General features: G+C 41.9%; 1 protein-coding gene across 1 annotated transcript in view; it reads right to left on the bottom strand.

Annotated features, from left to right (window-relative positions):
- ARCN1 (archain 1 coat protein complex I subunit delta) overlaps positions 1-14,900 on the bottom strand; it is a 36,596-nt gene extending 21,696 nt beyond the window's left edge. Inside the window, exons 1-3 of the mRNA XM_009006926.5 lie at positions 14,745-14,900; positions 1,719-1,982; positions 127-306 (exon numbers count right to left, since the gene is read on the bottom strand). Coding sequence (XP_009005174.3) covers positions 127-306; positions 1,719-1,982; positions 14,745-14,747 — 447 coding nt within the window. The 5' untranslated portion in view covers positions 14,748-14,900. The remainder of the gene's footprint in view (positions 1-126; positions 307-1,718; positions 1,983-14,744) is intronic.
- Between the last annotated feature and the right edge of the window lie 4,179 nt (positions 14,901-19,079).

Genomic DNA, 19,079 nt, shown 5'->3' with positions numbered 1-19,079 from the left:
ATTGTGCCCAGCCTGGATGTAGCTTTGAATATAATCTACATTAGCAAGTAAAAATAGGAAAATCAGATTAGTAAAGCCTAAGAGAAAGGCACACAAACTAACAGTCCCAGAGAAGATCCTATTTACCTCTCTGACAGCTCTGAACACCTTCTCCTCATGAGAATCCATTTCTGTGAAGGTTCTGATCTGTGCCAAGTTAACATTCTCCCGGTATCCCAGGGCGACAATTTCATCAAAAGCAAAAATCAAATCAAAACAGTGCTCAGATATTTCATTCTCTTCTAAGGCTCGGCAATATTCAGGGATCTAATCATGGGCAGCAATAAAAAAAAATATTTAGAATTTATCAGCAGCTATACTTCCAAGTCTTGTCCTTTAAAATACACAAATTTAAATAAACCTGAATCCCTTTATTAGTGACTTCAAGTATTTATTTTATTTTTTTGAGACAGAGCCTTGCTCTGTCACCAGACTGGAGTGTAGTGGCATGATCGTGGCTCACTGCAACCTCCGCCTCCTGGGTTCAAGTGATTCCCCTGCCTCAGCCTCCCAGAACAGCTGGGACTACAGGCTCATGCCACCACACACAGCTAAATTTTTTTGTATTTTAATAGAGATGGGGTTTCACCATGTTGGCCAGGATGGTCTCGATCTCCTGACCTCATGATCCGCCAGTCTCGGCCTCCCAAGTTCTGGGCTTACAGGTTTGAGCCACCACACTCGGCTATTTATTTATTTTTTTGAGGTGGAGTCTTGCTCTATTGCCCAGGCTGGAGTACAGTAGTGTCATCTCAGCTCACTGTAATCTCTGCCTCCTGGGTTCAAGTGATTCTCCTGCCTCAGCCTCCAGAGTGGCTGAGACTACAGGTGTGCGTCACCACGCCCAGCTAATTTTTGTATTTTTAGTAGAGACGGAGTTTCACCACATTGGCCAGACTGGTCTCAAACTCCTGACCACAGGTGATCCGCTTATCTTCGCTTCCCAAAGTAGCTGGGATTACAGGCATGAGCCACCATGCCCAGCTATAAGAATCAGGGTCTGTAATCCCAGCTACTTGCGAGGCTGAGGCCAAAGAATCACTTGAACCTGGGAGGCGGAGGTTGCAATGAGCCAAGATCACACTATTGCACTTCAGCCTATGTGACAGAGTGAGACTCCATCTTAAAAAAAAAAAGAATCAGGGTCTTGCTGTGTTGCCCACATTAAAGTATAATGCCTATTCACTCGAACTCCTGGCCTCAAGCCATCCTTCTGCCTCAGCCTCCTGAGGGCTTGGACTACAGGCACATGCTACTACACCTGGCCTTAGTCTTTATTTTAAGCAAGACCTTGGCATAAAGTAGAGAGACAGAGAGTGAGTGAGAGAGAGAGAGAGAGAGAGAGAGAGAATGTGTGTGTCTATGTCAGTAAGTCTTATCTAAAAAACATTATCTAAAAAGCATAGCCAAGTAAGTGTCAGAACCAGAAAAGCACATTAGGATAACTGCTTAAGAACTAAGAAATAAAAGAGCAGTTCCCATATGCTTTGGGGATACCTGTAGTCTAAGAGGACACCCAGTAAATGTCTCCAGAATAAACAAGGAGCTGCAGTGTAAGTCGCTGAGGTGGGAAGTAGGAGCCTGCAAACTAATAAGCATCAGCTGCTTTGGAGGAAAAAATAGTTTCACACAAAATGTAAAACAAAAAGTGGAACCCGGTATTATAGCAGTACTCTTACCACTCTTGAGAAGAGCCTTAGGGTCTCCAAATCTTCTAAAATGTTGCTGTTTTTGGTAGTGATCAGTACCATATACAGTTTCTCCATAGGCTGGTAGACATATCTTACACTCTCTGTTTCAACAAATGTATGCTGTTTTCCAGTGTTCATGAGCTTTGGAAAAGCTGCTAATAAGCCCTCAATTCGAGTTCGGGTCATTTCCACAAACTGGCGAGAAACAATGGCCTTTCCTGCTTTTGTGCAGACCGCTGCAGCCAACAGCACCTGCCAGGAACATATGCATAAATAAGTATCCATTAATTATTTCTTCACATCTGTTTTCTCAAACGCCTCTCAGATGCTCCACAGAATGACATATTTATTTAGTGGCATGACTAGTATTATTATTTTTAAGACAGGGTCTCACTCTGTCACCCATGCCGGAGTGCAATGGTAAGCTCATAGCTCACTGCAATCTCAAACTGCTGGGCTCAAGAAATCCTGAGTAGCCAGTACTGTAGCTAGGACTGCAAGTGTATGCCCCCAAGCTTGGCTAATTTTACAAAAACTTAGTATAGACAGTGTCTCGCTGTGTTTCCCAGGCTGGTCTTGAACTCCTGGTTTCAAGCCATCCTCCTGGCTTGGCCTCCCAAAGTGCTCGGATTATAGGCATAAGCTACCACCCCTAGCTGACATGACTAGCAATAGAATACTGACTTTCACAGGCACAGTGGGTCATACCTGTAAACCCAGCACTTTGGGAGGCTGAGGCAGGCGGATTACTTGAGGTCAGGCATTCAACACCAGCCTGGCCAACATGGCAAAACCCCAACTCTACTAAAAGTACAAAAAGTAGCCAGGTGCAATAGCATGCACCTGTAATCTCAGCTACTCAGGAGGCTGAGGCACAAAAATTACTTGAACCCAGGAGGAGGAGATCGAGCCACTGCCCTCTAGCCTGGGCAACAGAGCAAGACTGTCTCAAAAAAAAAAAAAAAGAGAGAGAATGATGACTTTCAAATTTTTACTTCATTGTTCTTTTCATTGTAATATGTAATTCATAAGACAAAGCTAAAGTACAGGAAACTAATGCTATTATTCCTGCTTTTCAATAACATACCTATAGAAAAACTCTGTAATGAAATTATTTTTTCCAAGACCACACATACGTTATTAATGAGTCTCCTGTGACTCAGAACTGGGTTGCTCTCGCTTTGGCAAACCCAGAAAGAACAGCTTAAAATGTTTTCTAAAAAATTCAGATATTTCCAAGCCAAAATTAAAGTGTGATCAGGAAGATTAAAAATATTAAACATACAAAAAGCCCCTTATATTTCTTATTTTATCTAGAATATGAACCCAATTTATTGAGTTTAAATTTATCTTCTGCTCCTTGACCAACCTTCCCATTCACACTGCCTCACTCTCAGATATCCAAACAATCTGCAAAACAAAAATCTAAATGCTCAATGTTTCATAGGTTTTGATACTAGGCAATGATCACGACCTAACAGCCCCCTTATTCTAGCATTTGGCATTTCACTAAACAAAACAAAACAAAACAAACCACCAGAGGAAGAAGTGGAGACCTCAAATGGCATGAGCAGGGGAGTAAGAAAATTAAGTCCAGCTGGGTGCGGTGGTGGCTCACGCCTATAATCCCAGCACTTTGGGAGGCTGAGATGGGTGGATCACAAGGTCAAGAGATCCAGACCATCCTGGTCAACATGGTGAAACCCCATCTCTACTAAAAATACAAAAATTAGCTGGGCATGGTGGTGCATGCCTGTAGTCCCAGCTACTCGGGAGGCTGAGGCAGGAAATTGCTTGAACCCGGGAGACGGAGGTTGCGGTGAGCCAAGATTGCGCCATTGCACTTCAGCAACTGGGTAAAAAGAGTGAAACTCTGTCTCAAGAAAAGAAAATTAAGTCCAGTCTCTTCAGTGCAGGAACCCAAAAGCTCATTCACAAGCACAAGTAACAAAGAGTATTAAAACACTTAGGAAGCCTCAATGCTAGGATATAACCTCTGAAATATTCAAAATCCTACTGGTCAGGCTTCTTAGCTTCATAGAACGCTGCCCTCTACAGGTTAACAGCTTGAAGAAAAACAAGTTAGTCAAATAAATATTCTTATAGTTTCAATTATGTTAATAGTTTTACAGTATAGGAGAACATAACTCCCTTGTCCACTAAAAATAGGAAATTAGGGTATGTGAAAGACAATTACCATCATGCTTATTTCCAAAGAGCAAGGGGTAGCTGGAACTACAGGCACCTGCCACCATGCCTGGCTAATTTTTTTTGTATTTTTGTTTTTATTTTTTTTGAGACGGAGTTTTGCAATTTTTGCCGAGGCTGGAGTGCAATATGCGATCTCGGCTCACTGCAACCTCTGCTTCCAGTGTTCAAGTGAACCTGCCTCAGCCTCCTGAGTAGCTGGGATAACAGGTGCACACCACAACACCCAGCTAATTTTGTATATTTAATAGAGATGGGGTTTCACCATATTGGCCAGGCTGGTCTTGAACTCCTGACCTCCAGTAATCCACCCGCCTCAGTCTCCCAAAGTGCTAGGATTATAGGCATGAGTTACCGCGCTTGGGCTTTCTTTGTATTTTTAGTAGAGACAGGGTTTTATCATGTTAGTCAGGCTGGTCTCAAACTCCCAATCTCAGGTGATCTGCCCACCTTGGCCTCCCAAAGTGCTGGGATTATGGGTGTTAGCCACTGCACCCAGCCCTGAAAAGTTTTTTTAAAAAGTCTTGGACTAGGACAGGCGCAGTGGCTCATGCCTATAATCCCAGCACTTTGGGAGGCTGAGACGGGTGGATCACGAGGTCAAGAGATCGAGACCACCCTGGTCAACATGGTGAAACCCCATCTCTACTAAAAATACAAAAAAATTAGCTGGGCATGGTGGCACATGCCTGTAGTCCCAGCTACTTGGGAGGCTGAGGCAGAATTGCTTGAACCTAGAAGGCAGAGGTCGTGGTGAGCCGAGATTGCGCCACTGCACTCCAGCCTAGGCAACAAGAACAAAACTCCATCTCAAAAGCAAATAAATAAATAAATAAATAAAATTAAAATTAAAATTAAAAATAATGATTTGGGATAAAATTTTCCAAACTGCCAATATATCACACATGGATTCCAAAGTGCTAAATAGCAAACTGATGATTCAAAAAGTGGTCCCAGCGATGACATGATGTTCATAAAGAATCTAGATAAAATTTCCTTATGAATTTAAAAATGGAAAAAAGTAATTACTTCTAAATTAAATTTTATTTATGTAATTTAAAACATAAATTACTAACTATTTTAAGAACATCCCTGGTGGTCTAGTGGTTAGGATTTGGCAAAAAAAAAAAAAAAAAAAACCAAAACACTATTTTTAAGAACATATTTGACTATTTTTGCTATATTCTTAAAAGTTTATATAACTGGCAAAAAGATTTTCTTCTTAATATTCTCATCAGAAAAGTGGGGAATTCCCTTATATTTGGGATCATTTCACATTGGTTTCTCCTATTCCCAAAGACTGAGTTAGAACTAGTGTTCCAAATTTGCAAAGAACCAAGTTACCAAAAAAACCAAATGACTGGGAGTAAGAAAATTTATATTCTAGTTTTGTTCTTCTATTTACCATCTGTCTGACCTTCAGTTACTCAACCTCTCTTAAACTCGTTTCTTTTCCTATAAAATGCAGCATTATCCAATGACCTTATAAGCTAATATGAGGGCCTAATGACTATAATGGAACTGTACTTCTGGCAAACCAGTGTAGAAGGGAAAAAAAACTATACTTCAAAAGTGCTATACAACTTGTAGTACATATATTCATGATGCAAAACAGTATCATTAGTAATAATAAATATGCATCTCATGAAAAAACGTGTTACTTCAAGGCAATGGATCTTCCCTCCCTCCCTCCCTCCCTTTAATTAATTAATTTATTTATCAAAAAGAAAAAAAAAAGAAACAGGGTTTCGTCATATTGCCCAGGCTGGTCTCAAACTGCACTCAAGTGATCCACACAGCTCAGCCTCTCAAAGTGCTGGGATCACGAGCGTCAGCCACGGCACCTGGGCAAGGCAATGAATCCTTGCCTTTGTCAATATTTTATATTCTAATACTGACTCTCCCCCGAAAATTTTACATATACTTTCAGGGAATCCATCAATCCTCTAGAGAAGTTATTCTCAAATGGCCCACAGAAAATCCCCTCATGGCTAAGCAGATCGTCTGAGGAGTTCGCTATCAGCCCAGCCAACATGGTGAAACCCTGTCTGTACTAAAAATGCAAAAAATTAGCCAGGCGTAGTGGCAGGCTCCTGTAATCGCAGCTCCTCAGCAGGCTGAGGCAGTAGAATGGCTTGAACCCAGGAGTGGGAGGTTGCAGTGAGCAGAGATCATGCCATTGCACTCCAGCCTGCGGGACAAAAGCGAGACTTCATCTCAAAAAAAAAAAAAAAAAAGAATAGAAGAAAATCCCCTCATGCAACGAGAAATATTATTAACAAATAAATGGGAGCATATTGTAAAGGTAATCCCTGCAGAGCCTCCTATCCCTAAAAAGTTGAGAATCATAGCTCTAGGAAGGTATGGTCCTCTGTGTTAGAATCTTACGAGGTTTTGAAGGAGTAAGACAAATCAAATGCACATCTAAAGAAAGAACAGCTCAGACCAAAACTTCAGGCCTATACAAACATGCTGCATTTAACAGAAAATCTGTATCCAATAATAAACCTGTTAGAAACAATGCTTACAGGCTCAAGGGTAGTTCTTAGGTTTCCAACCCGAGTAGCTGAAACTACAGGCACAGGCCAGCACCACCAAGCTTGGGTAATTTTTCTATTTTTAATACAGATGGGGTTTTGTCATGTTGGCCAAGCTGGTCTCCAACTCCTGGGCTCAAGTCATCTTCATGCCTCGGCTTCCCAAAGTGTTGGGATTACAGAAGTGAGCCACTACACCCAGCCCATCCACTTTACTGATGAGTATGTTCAAAGGCTAACTACAGGTATTGGTAACCTCCATTTTTGCAATATTATAATAATTGAGTAATTATTTATTGAACACCTACTATACATACAACATGCTCTCTGAAAATTAAGATGACACAAACTAGTATTCTGCCCACAAGGAGCTTAATAAGGGTAAGACACAAACACAAATAACTGTAATACGAGGCAGAATGTGTTAAGTAACATAAGACAGTCACTGATAAAAGTGCTGTGGAAATTCAGAGAAGAGATTACTTCCAGCTAGTAAGGTCAGAGATGACTTGATAGATCCCAGCACTTTGGGAGCCGGGGTGGGCGGATCACCTGAGGTCAGGAGTTAGCAGAGCGTGGTGGTGTGTGCCTGTGGAGAGGCTGAGGTGTGAGGATTGCTGGAACCTGACAGGCGGAGGTTGCAGTGAGCCAAGATCACACCACGGCACTCTGTAGCCTGGGCTACAGAGTGAGACTCTGTCTCAAAAAAAAAAGAAGAAGAAGAAAAAGAAGAAACAGCATTTAAATAATGCTTTGATGAATTCCAGGATTTGTTTCTTTTGAGACAGAGTCTGGCTCTGTTGCCCAAGCTGTAGTGCAGTGGCATGATCTCGAGTCAGTGCAGCTTCAACCTTCTAGGCTCAAATGATTCTCCCACCTCAGCCTCCCAGGCCTCTGAGACTACAGGCACATGCTACTATGCCTGGCTAATTTTTGTCCTTTTCTGTAGAAACAGAGTTTTGGCATGTTGCCCAGGCTACTCTCAAACTCCTGACCTCAAGTGATCTGCCCACCTCAGCTTTCCAAAGTGCTGGGATTACAGGCATGAACCACCACGGAATTCCAGGATTTCTGTATGTCAAGATGAAGAAAGCAGTAGATAAAGCAGTAGAGTAAAATCATAGGTGTCTCTTTGACTCATTTCATTATCCAGATACAAATAAAACAAGGCTTCCAAAGTAGGACCAAAGTTCCCCATACTAAGTATAGCATAAATCTCAAAACACCCAGGACACCACAAATCACAGGTTCCAGGCAGTTGACACAGGGCTCTCTGTGTCAGCTACTAACATAGCTAGAAGGTATGGTCACCTCTAAACATGATAAATTTATCCTATCATAAATTAACATTTTTCTTCTTGAAGTCTTTGAAATAATAAACCTCATCACACCAATGTTTACTGGTTTAACAATTATTAAAATATAGCATATACTAAAAGGTAAGTTAACAATTTTCCCTATTGAATTTTGAGCTGATTTTCTTTGAGGAAGAATTAATAAATATGGTTCTCTACAAAGTTGCTTTCTGTTTAACATTTTTGCAAAAAAAATTTCAGATTTAAAAGGAATTTGCAAGAGCCCTTGATTATCTCACGGATGTGAAAACTGAGGTCCCATAAATTAGATAATCTCTCCAGGACTATTAAAAAAATTCCCCATTAAGTTGAGCTTTGTCAAACAACTTTTTTCTTCATAATTCTTACATGGCTTGAGTACACTATCTTCAAACTAAATAACAACTCTCTCCTACACAGACTTTTTTTTTTTTTGAGACGGAGTTTCGCTGTTGTTAGTTAGACTGGAGTGCAATGGCACGATCTCGGCTCACCGCAACCTCTGCCTCCTGGGTTCAAGCAATTCTCCTGCCTCAGCCTCCCGAGTAGCTGGGACTACAGGCGTGTGCCACCATGCCCAGATAATTTTCTGTATTTTTAGTAGAGACGGGGTTTCACCTTGTTGACCAGGATGGTCTCGATCTCTTGACCTTGTGATCCACCCGCCTCGGCCTCCCAAAGTGCTGGGATTATAGGAGTGAGCAACCGCGCCCGGCCCTCCTACACAGACTTAACTACATGAATTGTTAAGTGTCTCAAGTAAAAAAAACCTGGAGAATTAGGTTTCTGTTCTCTCTCTGCCACTAATTATGTGACCTTGGATAAGTCATTTAACTGATGATCAAAATATCCGTAAAGTCAGAAGTTAGTTTATGTGAAATCCAAAGTACTCTGTGTCTTTAAGGTTCTATAAGTCTAAGCATTTGAAAATTACAGTGACACGGCCGGGCGCGGTGGCTCAAGCCTGTAATTCCAGCACTTTGGGAGGCCGAGGTGGGTGGATCACGAGCTCAAGAGATCGAGACCATCCTGGTTAACATGGTGAAACCCCATCTTTACTAAAAACACAAAAAATTAGCTGGGCATGGTGGTGTGTGCCTGTAATCCCAGCTACTCAGGAGGCTGAGGCAGGACAATTGCCTGAACCCAGGAGGCGGAGGTTGCAGTGAGCCGAGATCGCGCCATTGCACTCCAGCCTGGGTAACAAGAGGGAAACTCTGTCCCAAAAAAAAAAAAAAAAATTACAGTGACAGAAAAAAAAAAAAAAGCTACAGTGGCCGAAAATGTACAATACTTCCATTTTATACCCACTGCTCCAGTGGAAATACTGTTCCACTTTGGAACAATATTTTATAGTAATATTAAGCTGCCTGCACGATCTGTACATGAACTTAAAGTATAATAAATAAATTTTTAAAAATTAAGCTGCTAGAAGACCAATTGTCTAACCATAGCAAATTGTGTGTGCAAGAGAGGTACAAGAATAACAAGTGGTATAATAATTCAGCATAAATATGCACAATTCTCTAAAAAAAAAAAAAGTCAAGTTATTTCTTGAACCTCTAAATGCTTCAGGACTCCTCACTTCCGGAATTACAGTCACGGTCTTTGTAATTCATTGTAATATTTTATACACACACACACACACACACGAGATTAATGGTCATATTAAGGCTAGTTTCTACAACGGCCAGGGTGGATTGCTGTTCTATCTTTTCTGTTTACACGAAGCAATTACAGATAAAATCAGATGGAAGATTACAATAAAATGTAGACCACATACAAAACCTAAAACTTGAAAAGTAATTTACTCAGTGAGGGTTTTAAGTCCATCACATTTCTGTTCTAAAACAAAAGGTTGTAGAGAATTAAAACACATACACACACACTACCAGCTTCTACAGTGAACTACATATGAAGACTTAAATAGGTGGCAAATAATGGAAATTCAACAGAATCGTTTTCATTCTTTGCTGTCCCCTCAAAACACATTTAAAAAGATAAAGATACATAAAGAACACAGGGCCAGGCACAGTGGCTCACACCTATAATCCCAGCACTTTGGGAGGCCAAGGTGGAAGGACCACTTGAGGTCAGGAGTTCGAGACCAGCCTGGCCAACAAGGTGAAACCACATCTCTACTAAAAATACAAAAATTAGCCGGGTGTGGTGGCACATAACTATAATCCCAGCTACTCAGAAGACTGAGGCAGGAGAATCACTTAAACCCAGCAGAGGTTGCAGGGAGCCAAGAGGTTGCAGGGAGCGCCACTGCACTCCAGCCTGGGTGACAGAGCAAGATTCTGTCTCAAAAAAAAAAAAAAAAAATACAGAATATAATAGCTGTGCTGCTGCTGTATCACATATGAAAAAAAGGGGCTGGGTGCGGTGGCTCATACCTGTAAGCTAGGCACTTTGAGAGGCTGAGGTAGGAGGGAGATCATGAGGAAGAGATTGAGACCATCCTGGCAAACATGATGAAACCTCGTCTCTATTAAAAACACAAAAATTAGATGGGCGTGGTGGTGCACACCTGTAGTCCCAGCTACTCAGGAGGCTGAAGCAGAATTGCTTGAACCTGGGAAGCAGAGGTTGTAGTAAGCTGAGATTGATCGTGCCACTGCACTCCAGCCTGGCAACAGAGCGAGTCTCCATCTCAAAAAAAAAAAAGAAAAAAAGAAAGAAAAAAGGAAAACTAAGCAATAATAAACCCTGAATTGGGACATGTTATTGCTATGTAGGATTTCAGTTTATCCTGCATCACGTGCAGATTAACCACACAAACCCAAATCTAGCTTTCCTATAACTAATGACTTTTGGGAATTAAACTTACTGTAATCACTTATATTTAATGTGACCACTAGTCTTTTTGTATTTCCCAAGAATAGACCTCTGTCTATTTAATGTGACCACTAGTCTCTTTTTTTGTTGTTGTTTTTAGATGAAATCTCACTCTGTCACTCAGTCTGGAGTGCAGTGGCCTGATTTGGGCTCACTGCAACCTCGGCTTGCTGGGTTCAAGCAACTCTCCTGCCTCAGCCCCCTGAGTAGCTGGGACTACAGGTACGTGCCACCATGCCCAACTAATTTTTGTATTTTTAGTACAGACAGGGTTTCCCCATACTGGCCAGGGTAGTCTTGAATTCCTGACCTCGTGATCAGCACGCCTCAGCCTGCCGAAGTGCTGGGATAACAGGCATAAGCCACCATGCCTGGATAGTGACCACTAGTCTTTTTGTATTTCCCAAGAATATACCTCTGTGGGTATCTGGATCATGCTAAGTCCCAAATAATTAAGAAATATGTGACACAGCTGTATGTATATGTACACATGTCAAAATAGCATATAAAGTTAAATTTTATATGTATCACATAGGGCTTTACCATCCCTCAGTTACCAATGAATTAAAAATCCTAAGTTCCAAGACCTCTGTCTATGCTTGGGAGTAGACAGAAGGAACAAAATTTTACAGATAAGGAAAGATTTTACAGATGGAGGTGCTATTATGAGGCTTAATATGAAGTTTATCCAAATGTAAAGTAAGAAAAAGAACTGACTATAATGATACCTAACAAATGTTAAGAAAGTTAAAACATGGCCAGGCAAAATGGCTCACACCTGTAATCTCAGCACTTTGGAAGGCTGAGGTAGGTGGGTTGCCAGAGCTCAGGAGTGTTTGAGAACAGCCTTGGCAACATGGCAAAACTCCATCTCTACAAAAAATACAAACATTAGCTGGGTGTGGTGACACACACCTGTAGTCTCAGCTACTTGGGGGGCTGAGGCAGGAGAACTGCTCAAGCCCAGGAAGTCCAGGCAGAATGAGCCATGTCCATGCCACTGCACTCCAGCCTAGGTGACAGAGCAAGACCCATCTCCAAAAATTAAAAAAAAAAAAAAAAATCAGAACATGTTCTCATCAATTTGCAGAATACAAAAAAAAGATCAAATCAAGGCCCGCCCGCCTACAGTCCCAACTACTTTGGAGATGGAGGTGGGAGGACTGCTTGAGTCTAGGTGTTCCAGGCCACAGTGCACTATGATAGCTCCTGTGAATAGCCACTGCCCTCCAGTCTGGGCAACATAGTAAGACTCCATCTCTTAAAAAAATAAATAAATCAAAAGATGCCTTTCTTTGTACTTTATTTTATGATGAAGTCATGAGAAGGCATTTGTTTTTGCATTTGTTCACTTATTTATCGACTGCAATTTTGCAATATAAGGCATTCTGAACTTCAATAACTAAAGCCAAAGGGATTTTATTTTTTAAAAATCAATGTTAATGTACCGAGATCTGCAACTTACTTTTTCATGTATTTTGTTTTAATGGAGAGAGGGATGGATGGATGATGAGATGCATAATAAAAATATAATGAAACGAGGCCAGGCAGGGTGGTTCATGCCTGTAATCCCAGCACTTTGGGAGGCCAAGGCAGGTGGATCACAAGGTCAAGAGATGGAGGCCATCCTGGCCAACATGGTGAAACCCCATCTCTACTAAAATACAAAATTAGCTGGGCGTGGTGATGCATGCCTGTAGTCCCAGCTACTTGGGAGGCTAAGGCAGGAGAATTGCTTGAACCTGGGAAGCCGAGGGTGCAGTGAGCCAAGATCACTCCACTGCACTCTAGCCTAGTGCCTGATGACAGAGTAAGACTCTGTCTCAAAAAAAAAAAAAAAAAAAAATATATATATATTTTTTTTTTTCACGCTTCCAGAGAAAGGAAAAGTATTTGGGTATAGTATCAAATGAAAGAAGCAAGAAGCATACATTCTGTACCATCTCAACATTATTTAAAACACATATAATACATATATATATATATATATATATATATATATATATATAGTGAAACATTAGTTTCAGAATCTAGCCGGTGGTTGTATGGGTATTCACTACAAAGTTCTTTCAACTTTTCCAGATGTTTGAAAATTTCATAATGAAATGTTGAATTAAACTGCTAGAAGTTTTGATACAACTTTTAGATCAAAATTTCACCCTATCTGGACATTTCTACTGTCCAGGGATCTGTCTATAAAGGAACAGGACCCAAAAACATTACACAAAAATAAGACCAATGTCTTAAGACTCTATAGAGCAGAATGTACTGAAATAAACTGCTCTCCAGAGTACACAAATATGTGGGTATCTGGATCATGCTAAGGCCCAAATTATTCAGCAATATGTGACACAACTTTATGTGTATGTACACATGTCAAAATAGCATGCAAAGTTATATTTTATATTTATCACCTAGGGCTTTACTATCCCTCGGTTATCAATGAATTAAAATTACTAAGTTTGAAGCTGGGCACGTGGCTCATGCCTGTAATCCCAGCACTTTGGGAGGCTACGGTGGGTGAATCATGAGGTCAGGAGTTTGAGACCAGCCTGACCAACATGGCGAAACCCCATCTCTACTTAAAAAAAAAGAATACTAAGTTCCAAGAACCTTTTAACAACGAAGATTTTTATAAAGATTATCTAAATTTGGTCTATGTAATACAAGACCTTAATTTTTCTATTAAAATAATAACATGCTCTAAAATGCACTACTATTACTTCCAGGGTATAAACAGAAACTGAGTTTATCACTAATAAACTCAGTTTATTAACCACTAATCAAGTACAGAACCTCCTAGAGAAACAGAAAATACAAGTTTTTGGAAATTTTTATGTCCAACACAAAAATTTTAGGAGGCAAACCTGTTTGATGTCATTTATATACCTGAGTCTGAGAAAAAGCTGCTCAGTGGCTTAAAGTTCAAGCATGAATTCCCCCCATTATCCAAGTTCTCATCTAAAGGGTTGTCTGTAGAACTTAGTAAGATCGGCACCAAATTACATTGTTACCTCTCAGGTACACTGGACGATGTTTTAAATCAAGTTATCTACTGACAAAAGAATAACAAAGAACAGAATGGAATATCCTTCAAAAGATTAAAGGACATAAGGTGCACTGAAAAACTAATAGCTTTTCTGAAACCAAAGAACGTCTACTGCTTTATGAATATCCACAAATCACAGCGATAAAGCAAGATTGAGTGATGTCAGCAGTTCTGGTTTCCTTCATTCTCAACCACATTAACCTTTCACATTCTCAGAAGAGAACACACAAAGATAATGCACATGAAGGCAAGGAACCGGTCTAAGAGCTCAACCCACCCCTCTTGCGTCTCCGGTGAGACATCTGACTACGGCCTGAGACATACACATTTTAGTTCACCTGAACAATAGGTTCCTTGAAGGCAAACCCTGTGTTCTCTGGAACTTGCTCACATTTTCCCAGTGCTCTACACAACGTACCCTCAGTCACACTAACAAATGGACACTTTGAGTTCTACGGAAGGAGTGGAAGCTTTCAGGGACACCTGGGTCCTACAAATTAGTGTTAAAAGTTACTCCTTTCCGCTCTGTGTCTCCATTTCCCCCTTCTGAACAAACAAAAGAAAAATTTCTGGAGACCAGTGAACTTGAATTTCGAGCATCAATGGCCTAGCAAACACTGGGGGTGGGAGACCAGCTGATGAACCTCCGGAGACTGGCCCAGCCCGCTGAGCCTACGCGTCGGGGAACCGGCGGGACAGCATCAGCTCCGAGGTCCGCAGCCTGGGACCCGCACCACCACCACGAAGTTCTCCCAAAGCAAAAACGCCGGGCCGTCTCAGGGACAAGTCCCAGTAGACGAGGGAGTCCAGCTGGTTGGGGGATGGCGGGCAAGCGGGCACGACGACAGATGGACTGGAGTCAGCTCCGTCGGATCCCCAGGAGACCGGGCACAGGAGGCCACACTGCTCCCCGAGCCCCGAGCAAAGCAATCGGCCCTAGATCCTCAGGGCGGGGCCCCTTCGGTCCCGGCCCCAGGCCCGCCGACAAGGAGAGACGAGAGTGAGGCTCGGACCCCGGGAGTTCGGGTCCTGGCTCGGATCTTACCATGGTGAGGGAGGTGGTGGGGCGCGCCCGCGCTCCCGCTTCACTGGGGATAGGGGTAGGGTCTGGTGAAGGGGAGCACCGGTCACTCTGGACCTGCTGCCCCCCTGACAGGAGCCGCTGCCGCTTCGCTTCTTACCAAGATGGCGGCCCTGAGCCACGTCTCCAACCGGAAGCGGCGCGGGTCAAAGTGCGGAGGGCGGGGCCAGTGGACTCCAGAAAATTGAGGGTAGCGAATGTGCCCAGGAGGTGTAGGGGGCGTTGGAACCTCGTATCTCTGCCCTTTCACTGTCATCTCCTTAATTTATTTTGCGTCACATCTCACAGTTTCTCAAGCCGCTGGCACAGCCACTATTATTTAATATGCATTAAATAACGGACTAGTATCCGGAATATATAAAGAACTGTTTTGTTTTGTTTTGAGATGGAGTCTCTGTCGCCCAGGCTGGAGTGCAATGGCGCAATCTCGGCTCACTGCAACCTCCACTTCCTAGGTTCAAGCGATTCTCCTGCCTCAGCCTCCCGAGTAGCTGGCATTACAGGCATGCACCATCGCGCTGGGCTGTTTCTTGTATTTTTAGTAGAGACGGGGGGTTTCACCATGTTGGCCAAGTTAGTCTCAAACTCCTGACCTCAAGTGATTCGTCCACCTCGGCCTCCCAAAGGGCTGGGATTACAGGCATAAGCCACCGCACCCGGCCTAAGAACTCTTATAACTCAGCAATAAAAAGATAAATACAGTATTCTAATCTAAAAGTGGGCTTCATCTGCAAAATGGAGAGAGTAAAAAACAAAAAATTTAAATGGACAAAAGATTTGAATAGATACGTGTCCCAAAAGATAATAAATGGCTAATGTGCACATTAAGAAATGTTTAATATCCTTAGGGAACTGGAAATCAAACCCATGGTGAGATACAACCTCACACCCGCTAGCATGGCTATAATAATTGTTGGTGAGGATGAATGTAAAATAGTGCAGCCACATTGGAAAAGAGTTTGGCAGTTCCTAAAAAAGTTAAACAAAATTACCATATGACTGAGCACTTCCACTCATAGGTACATACCCAAGAGAACTGAAAATACATGTCAACACGAAAATGTGTACTCTAATGATCATAGCAGCATTATTCATAGTAGCCAAAAAGTGGAGACAATCTAAATAAATCCATTCATCAGTAGATGTGGCATATATATGCAATGGAATATTATTTAGTCATAAAAAGGAATAAAGTACTGATATGCTACAATACGGATGAACTTTGAAAATATTATGTGAAAAAAGACAGATACAATGGGGCAGTCATATATTATTCTATTAATATGAAAGACCCAGAATAGAGGAAAATCCAGAGAGACAGAATGTAGCTTAGTGGTTTCCAGGGGCTCAGGAAGGAGAGGAATAGGGAATGACAGCTAATTAGGGAGAGATTTATTTCTGGAATAATTAAAACATTCTGGAATTAAATCATGATTCTAGAGTCCCAGCTACTTGGGAAGCTGAGTTGGGAGGATGACTTGAGCCAAGAGTTAAAGGTCAGTCTGTGCAAAATAGTGAGACCTAGACTCTTAAAAAAAAAATCTATCTGGAATTAGATACAGGCGAATATACTAAAAACCACTAGATTGTATACTTTTAAAGGGTGAATTTTTATGATTTGTAAGTTATATCTTTTTTTTTTTGTTTGAAATGGAGTTTTGCTCTTTTGCCCAGGCTGGAGTGCAGTGGTGGGAACTTGGCTCACTGCAACCTCCACCTTCTGATTTCAAGCATTGTCCTGACTCAGCTTCCTGAGTAGCTGGGATTACAGGTGCCTGCCACCACGCCTGGCTAATTCTTGTACTTTTAGTAGAGACAGGGTTTCACCATGTTGCCCAAACTGGCCTCAAACTCCTGACCTCCTGATCTGCCTGCCTTTGCCTCCCAAAGTACTGGGATTACAGACATGAGCCATCGAGCTGGGCTAAATTATATCTTTAAAAAAAAAAACCACACACACACACAGGAAGCAGGGCCATTGTGCTTATGTCTATTTTGAATATGAAGAAAATAATGAAACATTTAAGTGACTTACCCAAATTTTATAAACCAGTATATAATGAAACCAGGACTCAGAATCTGTTCTTGTGATTCTCATGTTATTTCTCATATGCCAAATTTCAATTTTTCAGAGTATACCTGGTTCGGTAGTTCTTCTTTAATCATTTTATCCCACATCCTTAGCTCAGCCCAACAGCACTCACCCATATTAAACCTGTATGTCCACAATGAAGCATGATAGCAGCTTTCATTGAGTGCTTAATTTGTGTCAGCTACTTTACACATGCTATTTCCAATCCTTTACAACAATCCGAATAAAGATACTGAGGATCAAATAAGTTAAGCATTTAACTTATTTGATAAGTTAAATTGTGTGTGTGTGATTTGTGTCCAAACTCACACAACTAGTAAGTGGTAGAGCCAAGTTCAAAGTCAGCTTTTTCCTGGCTGAGTGTGGTGTCTCTTACCTGTAATCCCAGCATTTTGGGAGGCTGAGGTGGGCCAGCCTGGCCAACATGGTGAAACCCCATCTCTACTAAAAATACAAAAATTAGCTGGGTGTGGTGGCTACCTGGGAGGCTGAGGCATGAGAACCTCTATCTGGGAGGCTGAGGTTCAATCACTTTTCCCCAGGAGATGGAGGTTGCAGTGAGCTGAGATCACACCACTGCACTCCAGCCTGGGTAACAGAGTAAGACTTGCTCTCAAAACAAACAAATGAAAAGACAAAGTCAGCTTTTTCCATTAAAACACACTGCCTCTGTATCTCCCGTGTGCTCCTTAACATTTATTGAACACTTACAGTGTACCGGGCATTACTCTAACTTGACTCAGATTATCTCATTTCATCCTCACAAGAATCTTCTGAGATAAGTACCTTTATTTTCTCCATTTTACACAAGGCGTCATAAGGAAATCAAGGAAACAGAGGAAACACGAGGAAATCAAGGTACAGAGAAGAAAACTATCCCACCACAGGCCTCATGGCTAAAAACTAGATAAGCAAGGATTCAAAGGCTGTTCAACTTTGGACTATGCCCTTAAGCACTGCACTACAGACTTCTCCCTCCTACCCATATCAATTAAATTCTATCTTTAATGACCTACTAATAGAAATCTTTAAAAAGCTCAAATAGTTTTAAACTTTACATGTCTGAAAGTATGTATGTCAAACTATAGTTTAAAGTTTTTATCATTAAAAAAAAATTTTTTTTTGAGACAGTCTTGCTCTGTTGTAGGCACCAGGATGGAGTGCCGTGGTGTGATCTTGGCTCACTGCAACCTCCACTTCCCGGGTTCAAGCAATTCTCCTGCCTCAGCCTCCCGAGTAGCTGGGACCACAGGTGTGCACCACCACACCCAGCTAATTTCTGTATTTTTTAGTAGAGACGGGGTTTCACCATGGTCTCGATCTCTTGACCTCGTGATCCGCCTGCCTCGGCCTCCTGAAGTGCTGGGATTACAGGCTTGAGCCACTGCGCCTGGCCCATAAAAAATTTTTTTAAAAAGAGATGGGGTCTTGCTATGTTGCCCAGGCTGCTCTTGAACTCCTGACTTTAAGCAATCCTTTCACCTTGTCCCCCCAAAGTTCTGGGGTTGCAGGAATGAGCCACTGAGCCCGGCCAATATTTTTAAATGTTTTAATTGACACATAATAATTGCATACATTGGCCAGGCTCTGTGGCTCATGCCTGCAATCTCAGCACTTTGGGAGCCCAAGGCATGGGGATCACTTGAGGTCAGAAATTCAAGACCAGGCTGGCCAACATAGTGAAACTCCATCTCTACTGAAAATACAAAAATTAGTCAGGTGTGGTGGCCCATGCCTGTAGTCTCAGCTACTCGGTTTGAGAATCACTTGAACCAGGGAAGCAGAGATTGCAGTAAGCTTGAGGTCTCGTGACTGTATTTCAGCCCGGGCAACAGAATGAGACGCTGTCTCAAAGAAAAAAAAAAAAAAGAGTGACTGACAATGGGTACAAGGTTTCTTTAGGGGATGAAGAAATGTCCTAAAAAAGATAACTGTACACATTTATGGGATAAATTTGCTATTTATTTTGAGAAAGAGTCTCTGTCACCCATGCTGGAGTGAAGCAGCACCATCTCTGCTCACTGCAACCTCTCCCTCCCAGGTTCAAGCGATTCTCCTGTCTCAGCATCCTGAGTAGCGGGGATTACAGGCATGCACCACCACACAAGACTAATTTTTTTTTAAGATGATCCCCCAGGCTGGAGTGCAATGACTGATCTTGGCTCACTGCAACCTCCACCTCTAGGGTTCAAGCGATTTTCCTGCCT

Source organism: Callithrix jacchus, chromosome 10 (assembly GCF_049354715.1).
Source record: "Callithrix jacchus isolate 240 chromosome 10, calJac240_pri, whole genome shotgun sequence".
Lineage (NCBI taxonomy): Eukaryota > Metazoa > Chordata > Mammalia > Primates > Cebidae > Callithrix > Callithrix jacchus.
The sequence above is the reverse complement of the archived record's forward strand: the minus strand, read 5'-3'. Positions and strand labels throughout refer to the sequence as shown.